At 43.2% G+C, this 17,309-nt stretch overlaps 1 protein-coding gene across 1 annotated transcript in view; it reads right to left on the bottom strand.

Annotated features, from left to right (window-relative positions):
• Positions 1-15,715, bottom strand: part of slc28a3 (solute carrier family 28 member 3) — a 213,583-nt gene extending 197,868 nt beyond the window's left edge. The window contains exons 1-2 of the mRNA XM_033017663.1: positions 15,538-15,715; positions 11,846-11,913 (exon numbers count right to left, since the gene is read on the bottom strand). Of these exons, the coding sequence (XP_032873554.1) occupies positions 11,846-11,913; positions 15,538-15,555 (86 nt within the window). The 5' untranslated portion in view covers positions 15,556-15,715. The remainder of the gene's footprint in view (positions 1-11,845; positions 11,914-15,537) is intronic.
• Positions 15,716-17,309: the final 1,594 nt, after the last annotated feature.

Here is a 17,309-nt window from a genome sequence, read left to right as displayed (position 1 = left end):
TTTCACCATTGCCACCGGGAAGAAGGTACAGGAGCCTGAAAACTGTAATGCCCAGGTTCAGGAACAGCTTCTTCCCTACAGCCATCAGGCTATAAAACACGACAACAAATAAGCTCTGAATTACAACAGACTATTATTATTATTCCACTATATCCGTTTATTTATTGAGTATGTGTGCATGTGCATATATACACACTGAACTTTTTTTCTCCCGTTATGTACTATGTTTACATATTCTGTTGTGCTGTAGCAAGCAAGAATTTCATTGTCCTATCTGGGACATAGGACAATGAAACACTCTTGACATGGTTGGCAGATAGCATACTAAAACCATTTCAACTGAAGATGATTCATCTGCAGCATGCTTGGCTTTCTATTTCTTATATCCATGTCAACTCACCGCTATTCTGAACTACCACATCAGTTTCTATGAACCTTTGTTATTCATTTTACTTTTTCATTTTAAACACTGCCATGTTTTAAACACTGCTTTAATCAGTCATGAAAAAGGGTGAGAATAATTATTTTCAAGATACTACATCTAGATTTGAGCTTTGCAAACTCTAGCCTTGACATCTGTGTACTTTAGCAGTTCAATAAGAAATCTCACCAGGAGATTAACAGGGCACAGTGTCACAGAAATATGAGACATGATTCAGTATACAGATTTTACTTCGGAGTCACTCAGAACCCCGCCAGGACGCATGCGTGTCATATCGCTTTCACGCTTGCGAAACGACAGGCGGGGTGGAGCGTTCCCCCGCAGCGGTAAGTTTGAAACCGCGACCTGCAGGTAAGTGATTTACTCTGCGGTAGTTTTTGTCCCCGCGCTGTTTTTACACAGGGGGGGGAAGCTGGACAAAATAGTGTCCACAAGTGCTGCGAGTAAAGCTGGCTGGGGAGGACCGGGAAGTTGCGGGAGCCAGCAGCAGCTGAAGGCACAAGCCCCGTAAGTGGGATCAGCTGTGCCGACTTTTGGTCCCGCGCCGGCCAGAACACCACGGCCGGGCGGGAGGCTATTCAGAATGGGGCCGTCGACTTTGACAAGTCGAAAACGGCAGGAGGCGTGGTGGAACGACGTTCCCCCGTAGCGACAATTTAAACCAGGACCTGCAGGTAAGAGTACTCTGCGGTCTTTTCGTGTTTTCCCATGCTGATTACAGGTAGGGAGCATGGAAAAGTCGAAGAAACCAACGAGGGCTGCGACAAAGCTGGTGGGCCAGCAGCGGCCAGCGGCACTTGAATCACCTATAATGGGATCAGCTGTGCCCGATGTCGCCTCCGCACCGGCCAGATCCACTCCGTGGCCGGGCGGTAAGGCAAAACAAAAAACCATCAAAGTCGTGGACTCAGATGAGTCCGACTTTGAGCAGCCGTGGGTGGCCAGCGACCGTGAGCGCTGGAGCCGGATGGAGCGGTGTGTGGAGCATTTGCTCCAACGTGACAGGCTCCGGGAGATGGAGTCGAGTCACTGTGGGCTCCATGTAAAACCCACAGCAGCACCTCTTGTAGGGCTGCACAGTGCTTCTCCCTCGTCAGAGGGGAGTACTGGGGGTCAGTTCTGGGCTGATCCTGAAGAGGGGTTTGCAGAACAGAAATCAAGTGTGCAGGGGGTGCAGGAACGTGAAAATCTACTGGACATGGTGTCCAACTTCATACAGCCAGACCAGACTGGCCAAAACCTGGAGGACACCTGACTGTATATCCCTGAATGTTCCTGTAATAAATAATTGTATATGGAAACTCCTAAACAGTGGGGATAACAGCTTTCATCCGCACAGTGGATGAGAAGGACATGTCGCAGGACCAACAGGATGCACTGGCACTGCTTTGCAACACACGGCCATAGACAGCACCCTTACGCACCCACCAGTAGAACAAGACCGACTGGTGAAAGCTCGAAGGTCCGGTACACCAAACATGAGTCTTTCTTAGGCCATGGCCCAGACCGGCCTTCTTGGAAGATACGCAAACCTCCAACATCAACCAAACCACAAACCCAGACACCGACGCCTCAACATCAACGAAGGATTTACAAAAAGAAGTAAACCTGCCACTGGTAACTATGGAGGTAGGTGGGTCTGGTTCCCTACAAATTGCAGGGAGCATGGAGGTTGGGGGGAGATTACTCTCCTTTCTGGATGCATGGAGTATGTTAATTGTATTGTATTGTATTGTATTCAATTTATTGTCATTGTCTCAATTAGAGACAACGAAATGAATTTCCCTTACAAGCAGTATCATAAAAGTAAATAAATAATAAATAATAAAACATATTAAAAATAAAATTGAATTTTAAAAAAAGCACAAACACAGAAAGTCCACGACACAACATAACATAAATGGCACCAAGGTGAGGAAGGCACCATAGTCCAGCCAGCCTCCCCTCCGTTCTTCCCAGATGTTCATCCGTGGTCGGGGCCTTCCGAGCATCCGCAGTCGCCGCCCTGGGTGGCCCGATGCCCAGGCCCTCTCGCCGGGCCGATGGAACACCGACGCCGATCCCCGACGGTGAACATCCTCCTCCTCAGCGGACCGGACCTCCAGATCAGCCGCCTCCTGCAGCCGGAGTCCGCAGCTCCCGAGTCCGCAGGCCGAGCCGGGCAGAGTCGCAGGACTCCGCGCTGTCCATCAGCGCCGCCCGCGTAGGGAGCCCGCAAACCGCAGCTCCATGATGTCGGTGCAGCAGGTCCAGCACTCCGGGCTCTAGACGGCGACTGACGGCCAGAAGGCATTGCCAGCCCCGCGATGTTTCAGCGCTGTCCCGCCGCTGCTGGAGCTCTGTTCGATCCCGGCAGGAAAGGCCGCGCCAATTCAGGTAGGCCGCTGGGGGGGGGGGGCGAGGACGCGACTCGAATAATAGTCGCGTCCTCACCAGGAAGCGGCTGAAGGACGGTATCCCCCGCACCGTATCCTCTTCCCCCACATAAAAACACAAAAAAAACCAAAAAAAACACACTTTAACATAATTAAATAAACAAAAAGATACCGGGCTGTAGGTGGAGGCTGCTGCCACCGATACTTATATTTTAAGCAGTATCCAGGGATATACAATAGAATTATACACAAGTACAGCCCTCCAGTTCAACATATACCGAACCGAATGTTCGTACTTTCCTGTAAAGAAAAATCAGAAGCGCATGCTGAACTGGAGCGGCCTTACGCAAAAGGGGTAATTGAAAAATCCCAACAAGAACCGCTAGAATTCGTGTCCAATATCTTTACCAAAAACAAAAAAGATGGTGGTTGTCGCATCATCATAGATCTGACCAAATTGAATACATTTGTACAATATATTCATTTTAAAATGGAAACCTTTGTTACTGCTAAACAATTGATTTCCAAAGGTTACTTCATGGCTAGCATCGATTAAAAAATGCTTACTATTCAGTGCCTATACGAGGTGACCACAGATGTTACTTAAAATTCAACTGGATGGGACAGCGCTGGCAGTATAGAGCGCTGCCAAATGGGTTAAAATCAGCCCCCAGGCTGTTCACTAAAATTTTGAAACCAGCCCTAGCGTTTCTACAGAAACGAAAACACATGGTCATGGCATATCTAGATGACATACTTATTGTGGGCAAAACTTTGGAATTGGCCAAACAAACTGTAACAGCCAAAAAATAGTTATTTGAAAAACTTGGGTTTATTATCCATCCAGTTAAATCTAAATTAACGCCTTCCACTACTATGGACTATTTGGGGTTCACCATTGACTCAGTTCACATGTCGGTGACTTTGCCAAAGGGAAACGCTATAGACTTAATAGAGGCTTGCAATAACCTCATTGACATCAGTAACCGTCCATCAGATTGGTAGCAAAAGTAATTGGCAAAATGGTGGCTGCTTTTCCAGCCACACAATTTGGACCTTTACATTACCAAAATTTACAGAGAGCAAAAATACAAGCACTCAAAATCAATGCTGGTCATTTTGACAGACCAATGAAGCTACCAATCAAAGCTATAATGGAACTAAAATGGTGGATAGATAACATTTGGCTTTGTTTCAATCCAATCATTATCAGCAACCCTTCTATGGTGCTACAAACTGATGCCAGTGCACTTGGTTGGGGTGCCACAAATTCCATCTCCAGCTGTGGAGGTAGATGGACTGCTCAGGAGGCATCATTATTACTAACACTGGGCATAAACTACCTGGAAATGTTGGGTGCATTCTATGGCCTAAAGTCATATTGTACTGGGTCATATCACCAGCATGTTAGACTACAGATTGACAATACCACCGTGGTAGCATATATCAACCACATGGGTGGAAACAAATCGACATCATGTGACAATCTGGCTAATACAATTTGGCAGTGGTGTATCCAGAGAGATATTTGGATATCAGCTACTTACCTACCAGGTAAACTAAATTTAGTGGCAGACACCAGGTCACGCAAATTTAATGAAAACACCGAATGGATGTTGAATAAAAAGTATTTGCTGATATTACAGCACGATATGGAACACCAGATATCGATCTATTCGCATCCAGGCTTAATCACCAGTTATCAAACTATGTTTCGTGGGAACCAGACCCTGGGGCAGCGGCGACAGATGCATTTTCGCTGCATTGGGGGGGGGGGGGGGGGGGGGGGGGGAATTGTTTATTTATGCATTCCCTCCTTTCTGCTTCATCAGTCGGGTATTAAGGAAAATACAGCAAGACTCTGCGTATGGTATTTTGGTAGTACCCGATTGGCCTACTCAACCATGGTTCTAAGTGATACTGAACATGGTATTAGAACCATGTATCACCATCCCGAATAGACCAGACTTATTGGTTCATCCCGTAACAAGGGATAGCCACCCATGCCATAACTATTTGAATTTATTAATTTGTAGAGTTTAAAAATACCACTACCACAGCTGGGACTGACGGACCGAACAGTGAACATGATTTCGGCGGGCCACAGAGAGTCCACCAAAAAACTGTATCTGGTCTATATCAGGAAGTGGGAGATGTATTATCACAAAAACAGCATCACCTACAGAGATATGAACATCCCGTCTGTTCTGGAATACCTGGCAGGCCTCCATTATGATGAGGGGCTCAGTTAGTGCCATCAACTGCGCCAGAAGTGCCCTATCAACTTATCTATGGCAAGGAACAGAGCGTCATTCTGCTGGGACTCACCCACTGGTAACAAAACTTATGAGGGGAATTTTTAATACCAATCCCCCAAGAACCAGGTACTCCCAAATATGGGATGTGAGTATTGTCCTGAAGATGCTCAGTAATTGGTCTCCAGCAACAGCTCTGTCCCTACATAGACTGACATTAAAAACAGTCATGCTAATGGCATTGGTCACGGCACAAAGGGCACAGTCATTACATAAATTAAGACTGGACACATGACTTCTTCATCTGAAAATATTACGTTTCATATTTATGAATTAGTAAAGCAGAACAGACAGGGATCAGCAGGCCTCAATATAGAATTTAGGTCTTACCCAACAGATGATCGTCTCTGTATAGTAAGACATTTGTCGTTATACATGGAGAACACGAAAATCATCAGAGGCAATGAGAAGGCACTTTTAGTCAGCCATAAGCAACCACACAAAAGAGTGATGGTCCAGACCATTTCAAGATGGCTGAAACAGGTTCTAATACAGGCTGGGATGGATACTAATATTTTTAAATCTCATTCCACCAGGGCTGCAGCTACATCGGCAGCTATGCAGTTGGATGTACCAATGGACCAAATCCTCAAGGCAGCAGGATGGTCAGGGGAAAAACATTCCAACTATTTTATCATAGTAACTATTTTACCAGTCATTAAACCTGGAACATTTGCAGAAACAATTTAAGTTCTGTAATTTAATTACCCCATAAATAGGGGCTATAATTTGTGTTAATCAATTCATGGATTTCAATGTCGGATTCATGTCTAAAATATGTTTACACAATTCCTCCTACAGTCATTAAGGCAGATGTGATGCATGGACTCGTTTCCACAGCATGAAATCACAGAGCTTTGAAATCTTCACGTAGTCACTCACGTGACTCCGAAGTAAAATAGTAAGATTAAACGAGAACTTACCAGTTCGAAGTTTGATCGTTATTTTATGAGGAGTACGTTGAGGGAATACGTGCCCTCCGCTCCCACCCATGATCATATACTCAACTGGTATTTCTTCTCTAATCTTACTATGTTTAAGTCATTACAGTTATCTGTGATTTCACACCGCTGCTTTGAAGAATGACACGCATGCGTCCTGGCGGGGTTCTTCACGTATTCCCTCAACGTACTCCTCATAAAATAACGATCAAACTTTGAACTGGTAAGTTCTCGTTTAATCTTACTATTCTGCATGACAGTGATTGACAACCATGCAGAGAGCATAATTGAAAATGTCATGCCAACAGCCTATATACAAAGATAAATGCTCTTTCTCAAGCACTGCCAGATTGCCAAAGAGCCTGCACATAACATTTATGTACAAACACTGTGGAATTATGTGATTATGCAATATATTAAATCAGTGGACAACAATGCAGAATAAGATCACTTCTATGCACACTTCAGCTGCTCTGTTACAGAGACCAGTAAAAGTTGTGAGTGAAGCTCAAACTGCTTCTATTTAAGAATTGGTTTCTAACATCTTCCACAGCTTTCAAAATGTGAAAGAAAGCATAAACAGATTGATCAAAACAAACATCTCCCACCAAACTTTGCTAATCAGAACTGGTCTGCAAGGATGACAAGAGAATGGGTTAATCCTACGAGTACTGTGTTTACAAATCTGTAATGCTGCTGCAAGTAATAATTTCAATGTTCCATTTTGGTAGATACGACAATTAAACATTCTTGACTTGATTCTTGAGAACCCAAATGTAATCACTTCTAAAAGTTGAATAGCTCAGAAACTACTAGATTTTGCTCAAACTGCACTTGCTTCTGAGATAGGCAACAGTCCTGCCTGTGCTTATCTTATGTATATCCTCAAAGAACTAATGGGACAAAAACCTTCCGGCCCTTGACAAGGTCATGTGCAAAACTAGATCTTGTCAAGGGCCGGAAGGTTTTTGTCCAATTAGTTCTTGGATCACCTTAGAAAATCGTGTTCACAATATTCCGGATTATGCTTTAGTTGGTAGCATAGCTGCATATGCAGCTTTACTGTTTGACAATTAGAAATATACAAACGCTATTCAAAATGATAAAGTACACATCAACTGAGTGCATGTTAATTGAAGATACTAATGCAAGCTTAAATGCAATTTCAGAAAATTCATGCTCAGCTACTGGACTGTCAGATGTTCAGTGATGGAACACTATGACAGATTCTGTAGCACTTACATAATGTTTGGGACAAAGACCCATCATTTATTGATGCCGGAAATCATGCCGGAAAATGAGATTTGAGGTATTTGTTTGAACTTGAGCAGATAGGATGTGTCTATACACATCAGAATTTATTATGCTACTACCATCAGCATTGTATCATCAATGAAGATAAGTGAGCCAGTGCCTTCAGCAGTCATGCATGCCCAGGCCATAACACCCCCACCGCCGTGTTTCACAGGTGAGGTGGTATGCTTTGGATGTTGGGCAGTTCTTGATTGATTATTGATTATACCTTTAATAATCCTTTACAGGAAATTACAGTGCCACGACAGCTTCAAGACAGACATAACACCACACATTTCCTCAAATGCAATCACCTCCTACAAGGCAAAACCAGGAGGCAGCTCGAATGCCGGTGTAACATCACTCCCTGACGAGCTCAATGCATTTTACGCACGATTTGACAGGGAGAATACTGATGTGCCTTCCCGATCCCCCATTCGCTGCGATGGCATTTCAGTCTCAGTCACAGAGGCCGATGTCAGGAAATCCTTCAGAGGGGTGAACCCCCGAAAAGCACCTGGTCCTGATGGTATACCCGGCCGTGTTCTAAAAACCTGTGCGGACCAACTGGCGGGAGTTTTTACAGACATTTTCAATCTCTCACTTCTGAGGTCTGAGGTCCCCACCTGCTTTAAAAGGGCATCAATTATACCGGTGCCCAAGAAGAGTAAGGTGACATGCCTCAATGACTATCGACCAGTGGCACTAACGGCGGTGGTGATGAAGTGCTTTGAGAGGTTGATCATGGAGCAAATCAACTCCTACATCGACAAAAACCTGGACCCACTGCAGTTCGCGTACCGCCACAACAGATCAACGGTGGATGCGATCTCGCTGGCCCTCCACTCCGCACTGGACCACTTGGACAACAAAAACTCATATGTCAGGCTGTTATTCATTGATTACAGCTCGGCATTTAACACAATCATCCCCTCCAAACTGGTTACCAAACTCGCAGAACTGGGTCTCTGCGCATCCCTCTGCAACTGGATCCTCGACTTCCTCGTCCACAGACCACAGTCTGTTCGTATTGGTGGAAATGTGTCAGCCTCAATAACAATCAGCACGGGAGCACCTCAAGGCTGCGTGCTCAGCCCCCTGCTGTACTCACTCTATACCCATGACTGCGTAGCGAACCACAGGGCGAACTCCATCATCAAGTTCGCTGACGACACCACTATTGTGGGGCGTATCACTGATGGGGATGAGTCAGAGTACAGAAGAGAGATCGAGCAACTGTCCATATGGTGCCAGCGCAATAACCTGGCCCTCAACACCAGCAAAACCAAGGAACTGATTGTGGACTTTGGAAGGAGTAGGAGGGGGACCCACAGCCCCATTTATATCAACGGGTCGATGGTTGAAAGGGTCAAGAGCTTCAAATTCCTGGGCGTGCACATCTCTGAAGATCTTTCCTGGTCCGAGAACACTAATGCAATCATCAAAAAAGCACATCAGCGCCTCTACTTCCTGAGAAGATTACGGAGAGTCGGATTGTCAAGGAAGACTCTCTCTAATTTCTACAGGTGCACAGTCGAGAGCATGCTGACCGGTTGCATCGTGGCTTGGTTCGGCAATTTGAGCGCCCTGGAAAGGAAAAGACTACAAAAAGTAGTAAACACTGCCCAGTCCATCATCGGCTCTGACCTTCCTTCCATCGAGGGGATCTATCGCAGTCGCTGCCTCAAAAAGGCTGGCAGTATCATGAAAGACCCACACCATCCGGGCCACACACTCATCTCCCTGCTACCTTCAGGTAGAAGGTACAGGAGCCTGAAGACTGCAACAACCAGGTTCAGGAATAGTTACTTCCCCTCAGCCATCAGGCTATTAAACCTGGCTCGGACAAAACTCTGATTATTACCAACCACTTTCTGTTATTTGCACTATCAGTTTATTTATTCATGTGTGTATATATTTATATCATGGTATATGGACACATTTATCTGTTTTGTAGTAAATGCCTACTATTTTCTGTGTGCTTAAGCAAAGCAAGAATTTCATTGTCCTATACAGGGACACATGACAATAAACTAACTTGAACTTGAACTTGAAATGGCTTCCATACTTAACAAGTTAAAATACAAGTTAAAATACAAGTTAAAATACAATTAATTTAAAAAAAGTGGAGTTATTTATGCGCATTATATAACCTTATAGCAGCTGGTAAACAGGACTTCCTATGTCTCTCAGTTTTGCACATTGGTGCAATCAGCCTCTGACTGAAGATGCTGCTCTTGATCACCTTCAGGGCATGGAGTGGGTGAGTGGGGTTGGTCATTATTGAACCCAGTTTGTTCAGAGTTCTGGCCTCTGCCACCTGCTGGACCGTTCGTTGCTCAGCCCCGACCACTGAGCCGGCCTTCCTGATTAGCTTGTCCAGTCTGTTTTTGTCCGCTATGCGGGCGCCATCTCCCCAACAGGCCACAGCAAAAAACAGAGCACTGGCCACCACTGAATGGTAGACACTGCACAGTAGGGGTTGGCAGATGTTAAATGACCTTAGCCTCCTTAAAAAATACAGTCGGCTTTGTCCCTTCCTGTACACCGCCTCCATATGACACTTCCAGTTCAGCTCACTGTCAAGCTGCACCCCAAGGTACCTGTGGTTAGCGACCACCTCCACCTCAGTGCCCTTAATGGTGATTGGTGTTGCTTGAGTCCTCCTCCTCCCCCTCCTGAAGTCCACAACTATCTCCTTGGTTTTTTTGGTGTTAAGATGGAGGTTATTGTGTGCACTCCACTCCACAAAGTTACTTATTATGTCTCTATACTCCTCCTCATTGCCCCCTTTAATGAGGCCGACAACAGCTGTGTCATCCGAAAACTTCTGCAAAAAGCAGCTGTTGGTGTTATATTGGAGATCCGCTGTGTAGATGGTAAACAGGAACGGAGCCAGCACAGTTCCTTGTGGAGCCCCTGTGCTGCTCAAGATGGTGCCCGAGACACTGTTCTGTAGGCGCACGTACTGTGGTCTGAGGGAAAGGTAATCCAAACACCACAGTACCAGTGATGGATCCACTTTCATCTTCTCCATCTTCTCCCCTAGCAGTCGGGGCTGAATTGTGTTGAAGGCGCTTGAGAAGTAAAAAAATGTAATCCTTACAGATGAATCAGTAGTGTCCAAATGTGTGTACACCCTCTGCAGCATGTAAATGAGGGCATCGTCGACACTGATGTTAGGCTGATATGCAAACTGTAAAGGATCCATTTGATTTGACACACTAGTCCTGATTCCTTCTCTAATATGTTAATCTTCATCTCATCAGTCCACAGGACCTTTTTTCCAGAACTGTGGTAGCTCTTTTAAATACTTCTTGGCAAACTGGAACCTGGCCATCCTATTTTTGCAGCTAATTAGTGGTTTGCATCTTGCAGTGTAGCCTCTGTATTTTTGTTCATGAAGTCTTCTGCAGACAGTGGTCATTGACAAATCCACACCTGACTCCTGAAGAGAGTTTCTGATCTGTCGGACAGGTGTTTGGGAGTTTTTCTTTATTATAGAGAGAATTCTTCTGTCATCAGCTGTGGAGGTCTTCATTGGCCTGCCAGTCCCTTTGTAATTAGTAAGCTCATCGGTACTCTCTTTCTTCTTAATGATGTTCTAAACAGTGGATTTTGGTAAGCCGAAGGTTTGGCTGATGTCTTTAACAGTTTTATCCTTATTTCTCAGTCTCATAATGGCTTCTTTGACTTTGGTCCTCATGTTGATAAAAAGCAATAAAAGTTCCCAAATGTGATGGAAAGACTAGGTGCTGAGAGCTCTCTTATACCTGCATTAGGAGCTAATTAAACACACCTGAGCAATTACAATTACCTGTGAAGCCATGTGTCCCAAACATTATGGTACCCTGAAATGGGGGGGACTATGTATAAACACAGCTGTAATTTTTACATGGTGAAACCAAAATGTATAAAAATGGCCTTTAATAAAATCTGACAATGTGCACTTTAACCACGTGATTTTTTTTTCTATTACAAATCTCAAATTGTGGAGTACAGAGGCAAGTAAATAAAAGTTGGGTCTTTATCCCAAACATTATGGAGGGCACTGTATCTGTCAGTAGGTTCAAGATTTCCCCTTTGACTTGTGGCAGGCATCTGCCATTTAAGTAGTTAAATGTCCAGTTTGGTACAGATACCAACATGTTCTGAGCCATTGTCTTCAATTGTATAACATAGGTTAGATATCTTCACAGCAGATATTTCCAAAGAGAAAGGAAATCTCTTATTCAAGTATCCTCTCCTTTGGAAATAAAACCCAAAACAATATCCAATAGAATATAATCGAAAAGTGGTTGAAGCAGAAAAGGAAAAGTTTGCAATTCTCTGCTATTTTTCCACTTTGGTAAGACATTCATGAGCTCAAGTGAAATAGATCAACAACTTTCCAGGTCATTTTGTAATTATTACTCATAGATTACCTATAACAATACTTTCAAAAAAGTATACGTTCATCTTAAATTTGAATGTCATTACCTTTCTGAACTGATTTGTGCATCATCTTTTGGAACCAATTCTTGAGTCATTTGCTCATCACTTTCAGCCTTGATATAAACATCAAAGTTTAAATTAGAAACATTTCAACGTGAAACGTAATATATTTCTTATAACAACTTTAAAACTGAATAATTTGACAAAATTCATTGTCCAAATGTTCTTACCAAAGGAGGAAGACAATAAAAAATGTTCACCGATTCAACAATCATTCCATATTTTGCAAATTTGTACTCACATGACCTTATGCAGTCTTCCTTGAATTCAGACTAAAGAAACCATTCCCCAAACTTGCTTAAACAGCAAATGTGAGTTAAATTTCTGGACATATTGCATGTGGTGAAGGATGAGTGTTGGATGTGGTGCATTGATAGTTGCAAAGCCTAACTTCATTTGGGGAGGTTGGGGGAGAGGGGTGGTGACAGCAATGTGTATGAGATAGGTAAGGATTGTGAGACAGTTTAAAGGTGTGGGGTAGCCATTTGGAGAGAGCGTTAAAATGGGCATTCTATGCGATTGAGGATTTTTGGGAGAGGCAGAGGGTGAGATGCAAGTTTGAAGTGATATGTACAAATGGGTTTATGTATCCTGGACCACATCCAGGATATGTTTCCCTGTTGCTGCCTTACTTGCTGAGAATTTCCAGTATTCTACTTTTATTTCAGATATATGCAGAGGAAAGAGGGAAAAAAAGAGTAGGAATTGATCATTTTGGCTATTTGAACCTGCTCTGCCACCTGCTCTGCCACCTGCATTCATCATCATCTTGGCACATCTTCTATCTCAACACCAGTTTCCCTGCTATCCTATATCCCTTGATTCTCTTGATGTTCCGAAATCTGCAAAAATAAATTATGAATAATCTCTGAGTCTCCAGTGTAGAGAATCCCCGAGAACATTCCCATCACAGCCATAACCAGCCTACCCATGGTTGTAGACGCCTCAGGCACGGAAAACATTGTCCTTGTACCTTACCCAACTTGTCCAGAATTTTGTTTCTGGGCAAATATTGTAAGTTTGTGTACAATATGCTTATAAACTCTTGATAATAACTAGGAACCTTCATCACGTTTATGTTTGCCTTATCATTCCATGGTATCCCATAGAGCTTGGTTGTTCAATTCAGCTTTAATTGTTACTCTCCCACTCTCACTTAACTGATTACTCTTAAAAAAAGAGGTTTTGCTCGTGTCCAAATCTGGTCCAAAGAGAACCGTCGATAAATCGGGGATTAATTGTGAGTAATGTATTTGGCCAGTTGATGCTTTACAATAGGTAGCAATGTTACAATACTTACCTTCAGTTCAGTTCTGCCACTGGCCGTGTGCGCAACTTTGGCGCCTTTGAGGGGGGGGCGGGATTAAAATGCCGTTTTGTACTGCCTATCGGAGGCGGACTTCCTCGGGCTGCTAGCTGCTGAAGAAAAATCGATCCGATTCCCGTTCGCACTATATATATTTTTTAAATCGCTGGACAATTTAATATTTGGATTAAAATAAAAAGCGACTTCGAACGCCCTCAACGCCTACAACGTGACGGATCGCAAGAACGGGACGAAACAAAGGGTAAGTCATTTATTTTACATATAATCTTGCTTCTTGGTATGGCTTTAATCTAATTTTACGTTGCGAAAATGTGATTTGGGCCCCATACGAACCAGCAGTGTTTTTCCTGCCGATATGGAGTTCAAATTCACCGCAAATGCAACGTTCCAATCGAACGCGTTCCAGAAGATGATTAAAATGCCCATTTTTTTGGACAATCATGTCATACGCCGTCCAAATTGTCTATATTTTGTGTTATTTTCTCTTCATGATCATTATTTTTAAACTAAATATTCACAACAGTTTGAGTCACATGTATTGTGCAAAAAACAATAATTTTGATTATATTTTGAGAGGATGTTTCTGGATTAATTTATGGGAATTAAACATAAAATTCCTTCCATCTGGCATATAAATTCATGACAGTGAGATTTAAAAATCATGTTATATTGTGAATTCCTGTGCGAATGGGATTAGTTTGTTATTTGGATACTTAGGCTAATTTAAAAAAGTATCCTTTTCTTAAGAAATGGAATCTACAGGACATTCTTAATGGGAAAGTAGTGGGCAGAAAGGCATGTCATGTGTGGTTTGAAGAGCAAAAACTTGTAGTTTACAATGCCAAAATTGAAAAGTTGAGGAAAAACAAGGTGTACAGAGTTGCTTATTGGTTACAATCTGAGGAGTATGATGATGCTACTGATTACGATATGCCAATGTACCAGTTAGCAACTGATCTTCTCCATAAAGACTTGGTCTACTGCTAGAAATTGTAATTTATTTACCTATCTGTTATGGACTTACAGCATATTATACAATAATATTAAAGTTCTGATCTTGAGAATATCACATTTTTGAATTTTCAAGGCAGTCTGGGTGTTTATTACTATTTCCGTCACAACGGTCAATTTTGTAATTAGCTGCAATTAGGTAATTAACTAATTATATGCTTTAATTTCAGGTCATCCAAGTAAGATGTTTTATATTTGTTTCAGAATGCTTCAATCTATAATAACTGAAAATTTCATTCGGTTCTCTTAATTTTTAAGAAAGTTATGGCCTGTCCTCGATCACAGCTTTTGTGTTAAGTCAATGGAAAAGCAATTGGGAACAAGATGCTAATTTCCGAGTATGAAAATGGCCATAACATTTTTCTTGGAGGCACAAGAGACTGCACATGCTGGAAGCTACAGCAAAACACAAACTGCTGGAGAAACATAAGAGATCAGGACCCTCCTTCAGACTGATGGGGTGGGGGGGGAGAAGAAAGCTGGAAAAGAGATGGGACAAAGCCCACCTAAATGCACACCTATTTCTCCCAGTATCCCTGTGCTATTGATTAGTACAGGTGTCAGAGGTTATGGGGAGATGGCAGGAGGATGGGGTTAGGAGGAAGAAATAGATCAGCCATGATTGAATGGCAGAGTAGACTTGATGGGCGGAATAGCCGAATTCTACTCCTATTCCTTATGAGTATAGCCTCCCCCATATCCCATCCACTTATACCCTTCACTCTGGCTTTACATTTCACTCCTCTTCTCTAACACCCTTTTTTCATACTTGTGTCTCCTTTTCGCCTCTACCCTTTGTTCACCCATTTGCCAATCACCCCCTCACCTGTATCCACCTATCACTTTTCAGACTTTGTCCCACCCTTACCTCTCTTTCCAGCTTTCTTCACCTACTCAAATCAGTTTCAATGAGGCTCTCGACCCCAACAAGCGCCAATCCATTCCCTTAGCAGATGGCTGCCTGAACCTCGGAGTTATTCCAGCACTGTGTTTTGCTCAAGATTCCAGCATCTGCACTTTTTTGTGTCTTGAATGTCCTTTCCAGTCCGGCCCGAGGTTCATCTTGGTGTAGAGTTGATGTGCTGGCTCCAGTGATCCTTGTGGCCTCGGGAAGACAGTTGGGATAATTAAGGGTTGCCGGTGAAGTCGGCACCCCGAGAAATCGCTTGCCTCCCGGCTCCCGAGCCCGTGGAGCGGCCGCTGAACATCGCCACACACACACACACACACACACACAAAGATATCCAGCGGGGATGGGGGGAATAGACGGAGAGTGCTCTTCTCTTCCTCTCCTCTCCAATCATTTCCCACAACTTTGCGTTGGCTCTCATAGACTCACCCCTACTTTATTTGCCATTTTCGCAACCGTCACCGAACTCCGGCCGTTACTTCCAGAAACTTCAGAGCCCGCGCGCTATGGCGACCTAACCGCTCGGGCTCGAGGGGTCAGTGCGTGGCCTCGACCTCCCCGCGCATTACCAGGGGCGGTTGGATGCTCGCGCCGCGTGCCCCGGCCCCCGCTCCCGGTCGAGTGCGGTGCTGCGGTGTGACGCGAGCTGGATATCCTCGGCAGCATCTTTGCTCGGCAGGTCAGGCAGGATCGGTGGAGGAGAGGAAGGAACAGTTCCAGGTGAGAACACAACTTGCTGAACTAATAATTACTCTTGAGTAATCAGAGTCATCATACTGATGAACGATCATCTATCCGAAACGCTTAATTTCAGTTCCAGGGGGGGGGTTTAACACGTAGTGATATACTTGGCCATTAGAATTACGGCTTCTTTCTCTGCACGTTCCAAGAAAAATTCACGTTGCATCCATATAGATACAATTTACTGTGTAGGATCAGGGTATAGCAATACCAAGTACACATCGTCCCTAATCTTACATTTTTTTCTCTCACCATTGGGTAGCAATGTTACAAAATTTTGAGATTTAAAAAATCAAGTCTGTAATTTATCCCATCAGATAAAGCATAAAAAGAAGTTTAATTTGACACCTAATTCACTTTCATATCTCAAGTATTTAAAAAGTTATGGCCATTTTCATACTCGGAAATTAGCATCTTGTTCCCTATTGATTTTCTATGGACATAACAAAAAAGCTGTGATCGTGTGCAGTCAAAAGCCCATAACTTTCTTAAAAATTAAGAGAACTGAATGAAATTTTCAGTTATCGTAGATTGAACCATTCTGAAACAAATATAAAATAATCTTACTTGGATGACCTGAAATTAAAGCATATAATTAGTTAGTTACCCAAGTGTAGCTAATTTCAAACTTCAATTACTAGATCTAAAAATCTATCCATTTCTTAATAAATGATTAACATTTTTAAATAGCCTAAGTGTCCAAATAATATTCATAAATAATTCACAATAAAACATGATTTTTAAATCTCATTTACATTAATTTATAGGCCAAATGGAAGGAATTTAGTGTTCAATTGCTGTAAATTAAAGTCCATTTTAAATCAGCTTTCTAGTGGGATCCTGTGAACGCGCTGGTTTAGAACGTTCACATTGCGGTAGATTTGTGCCCTCAAATGCCCAGAAAAATACTGCGGGATATAATGGGCCTAAAATGAGCTACTCGCAATATTAAACTTTGTATAAAGGGATCATAAGAAGCCCTTTTTAATGTAAAAATATGCAGCCTACCTTCAGTTGTTTGCTCTATGAGACCCTGACAGCTGCCGTTGTTCGCGGGTTTAGAGATTGATTTTTAAACTACTATAACTATTATACGAGGCCTTTAAAACTAATAATAGCTTTTGCGACGGGGTCTTCCAGCGATTTTTCGTTAATAATTAACTAGGCTGAACATCTTCGATTTGAACAGCCTAGAGAAAATCGCGTTTTAAACCCGCCCCCTCTAAACGGCGCCAAAATCGCGCACACCCGCAGCGACAGATTTTCAGCGACGCTTCAGGTAGGCTTTGCAACATACCTACATTGGGGGATTTCCGTCCCAACATTTCTACTTTGGCTATTTGCTCTTGTGAATTCTTGCTTCAAGCCTTGCCACTCTGATCCAGGTTAGCAGTATTTGATAGTGCAGCGAATTCCTGCTGTAGTTGCAGAATATATATAAGCTGTGTGGCGTACAATTG

Source organism: Amblyraja radiata, chromosome 3 (assembly GCF_010909765.2).
Source record: "Amblyraja radiata isolate CabotCenter1 chromosome 3, sAmbRad1.1.pri, whole genome shotgun sequence".
NCBI classification, from domain to species: domain Eukaryota; kingdom Metazoa; phylum Chordata; class Chondrichthyes; order Rajiformes; family Rajidae; genus Amblyraja; species Amblyraja radiata.
Note: the sequence above shows the minus strand (reverse complement) of the source record. Positions and strands in the feature narration are given on the sequence as shown.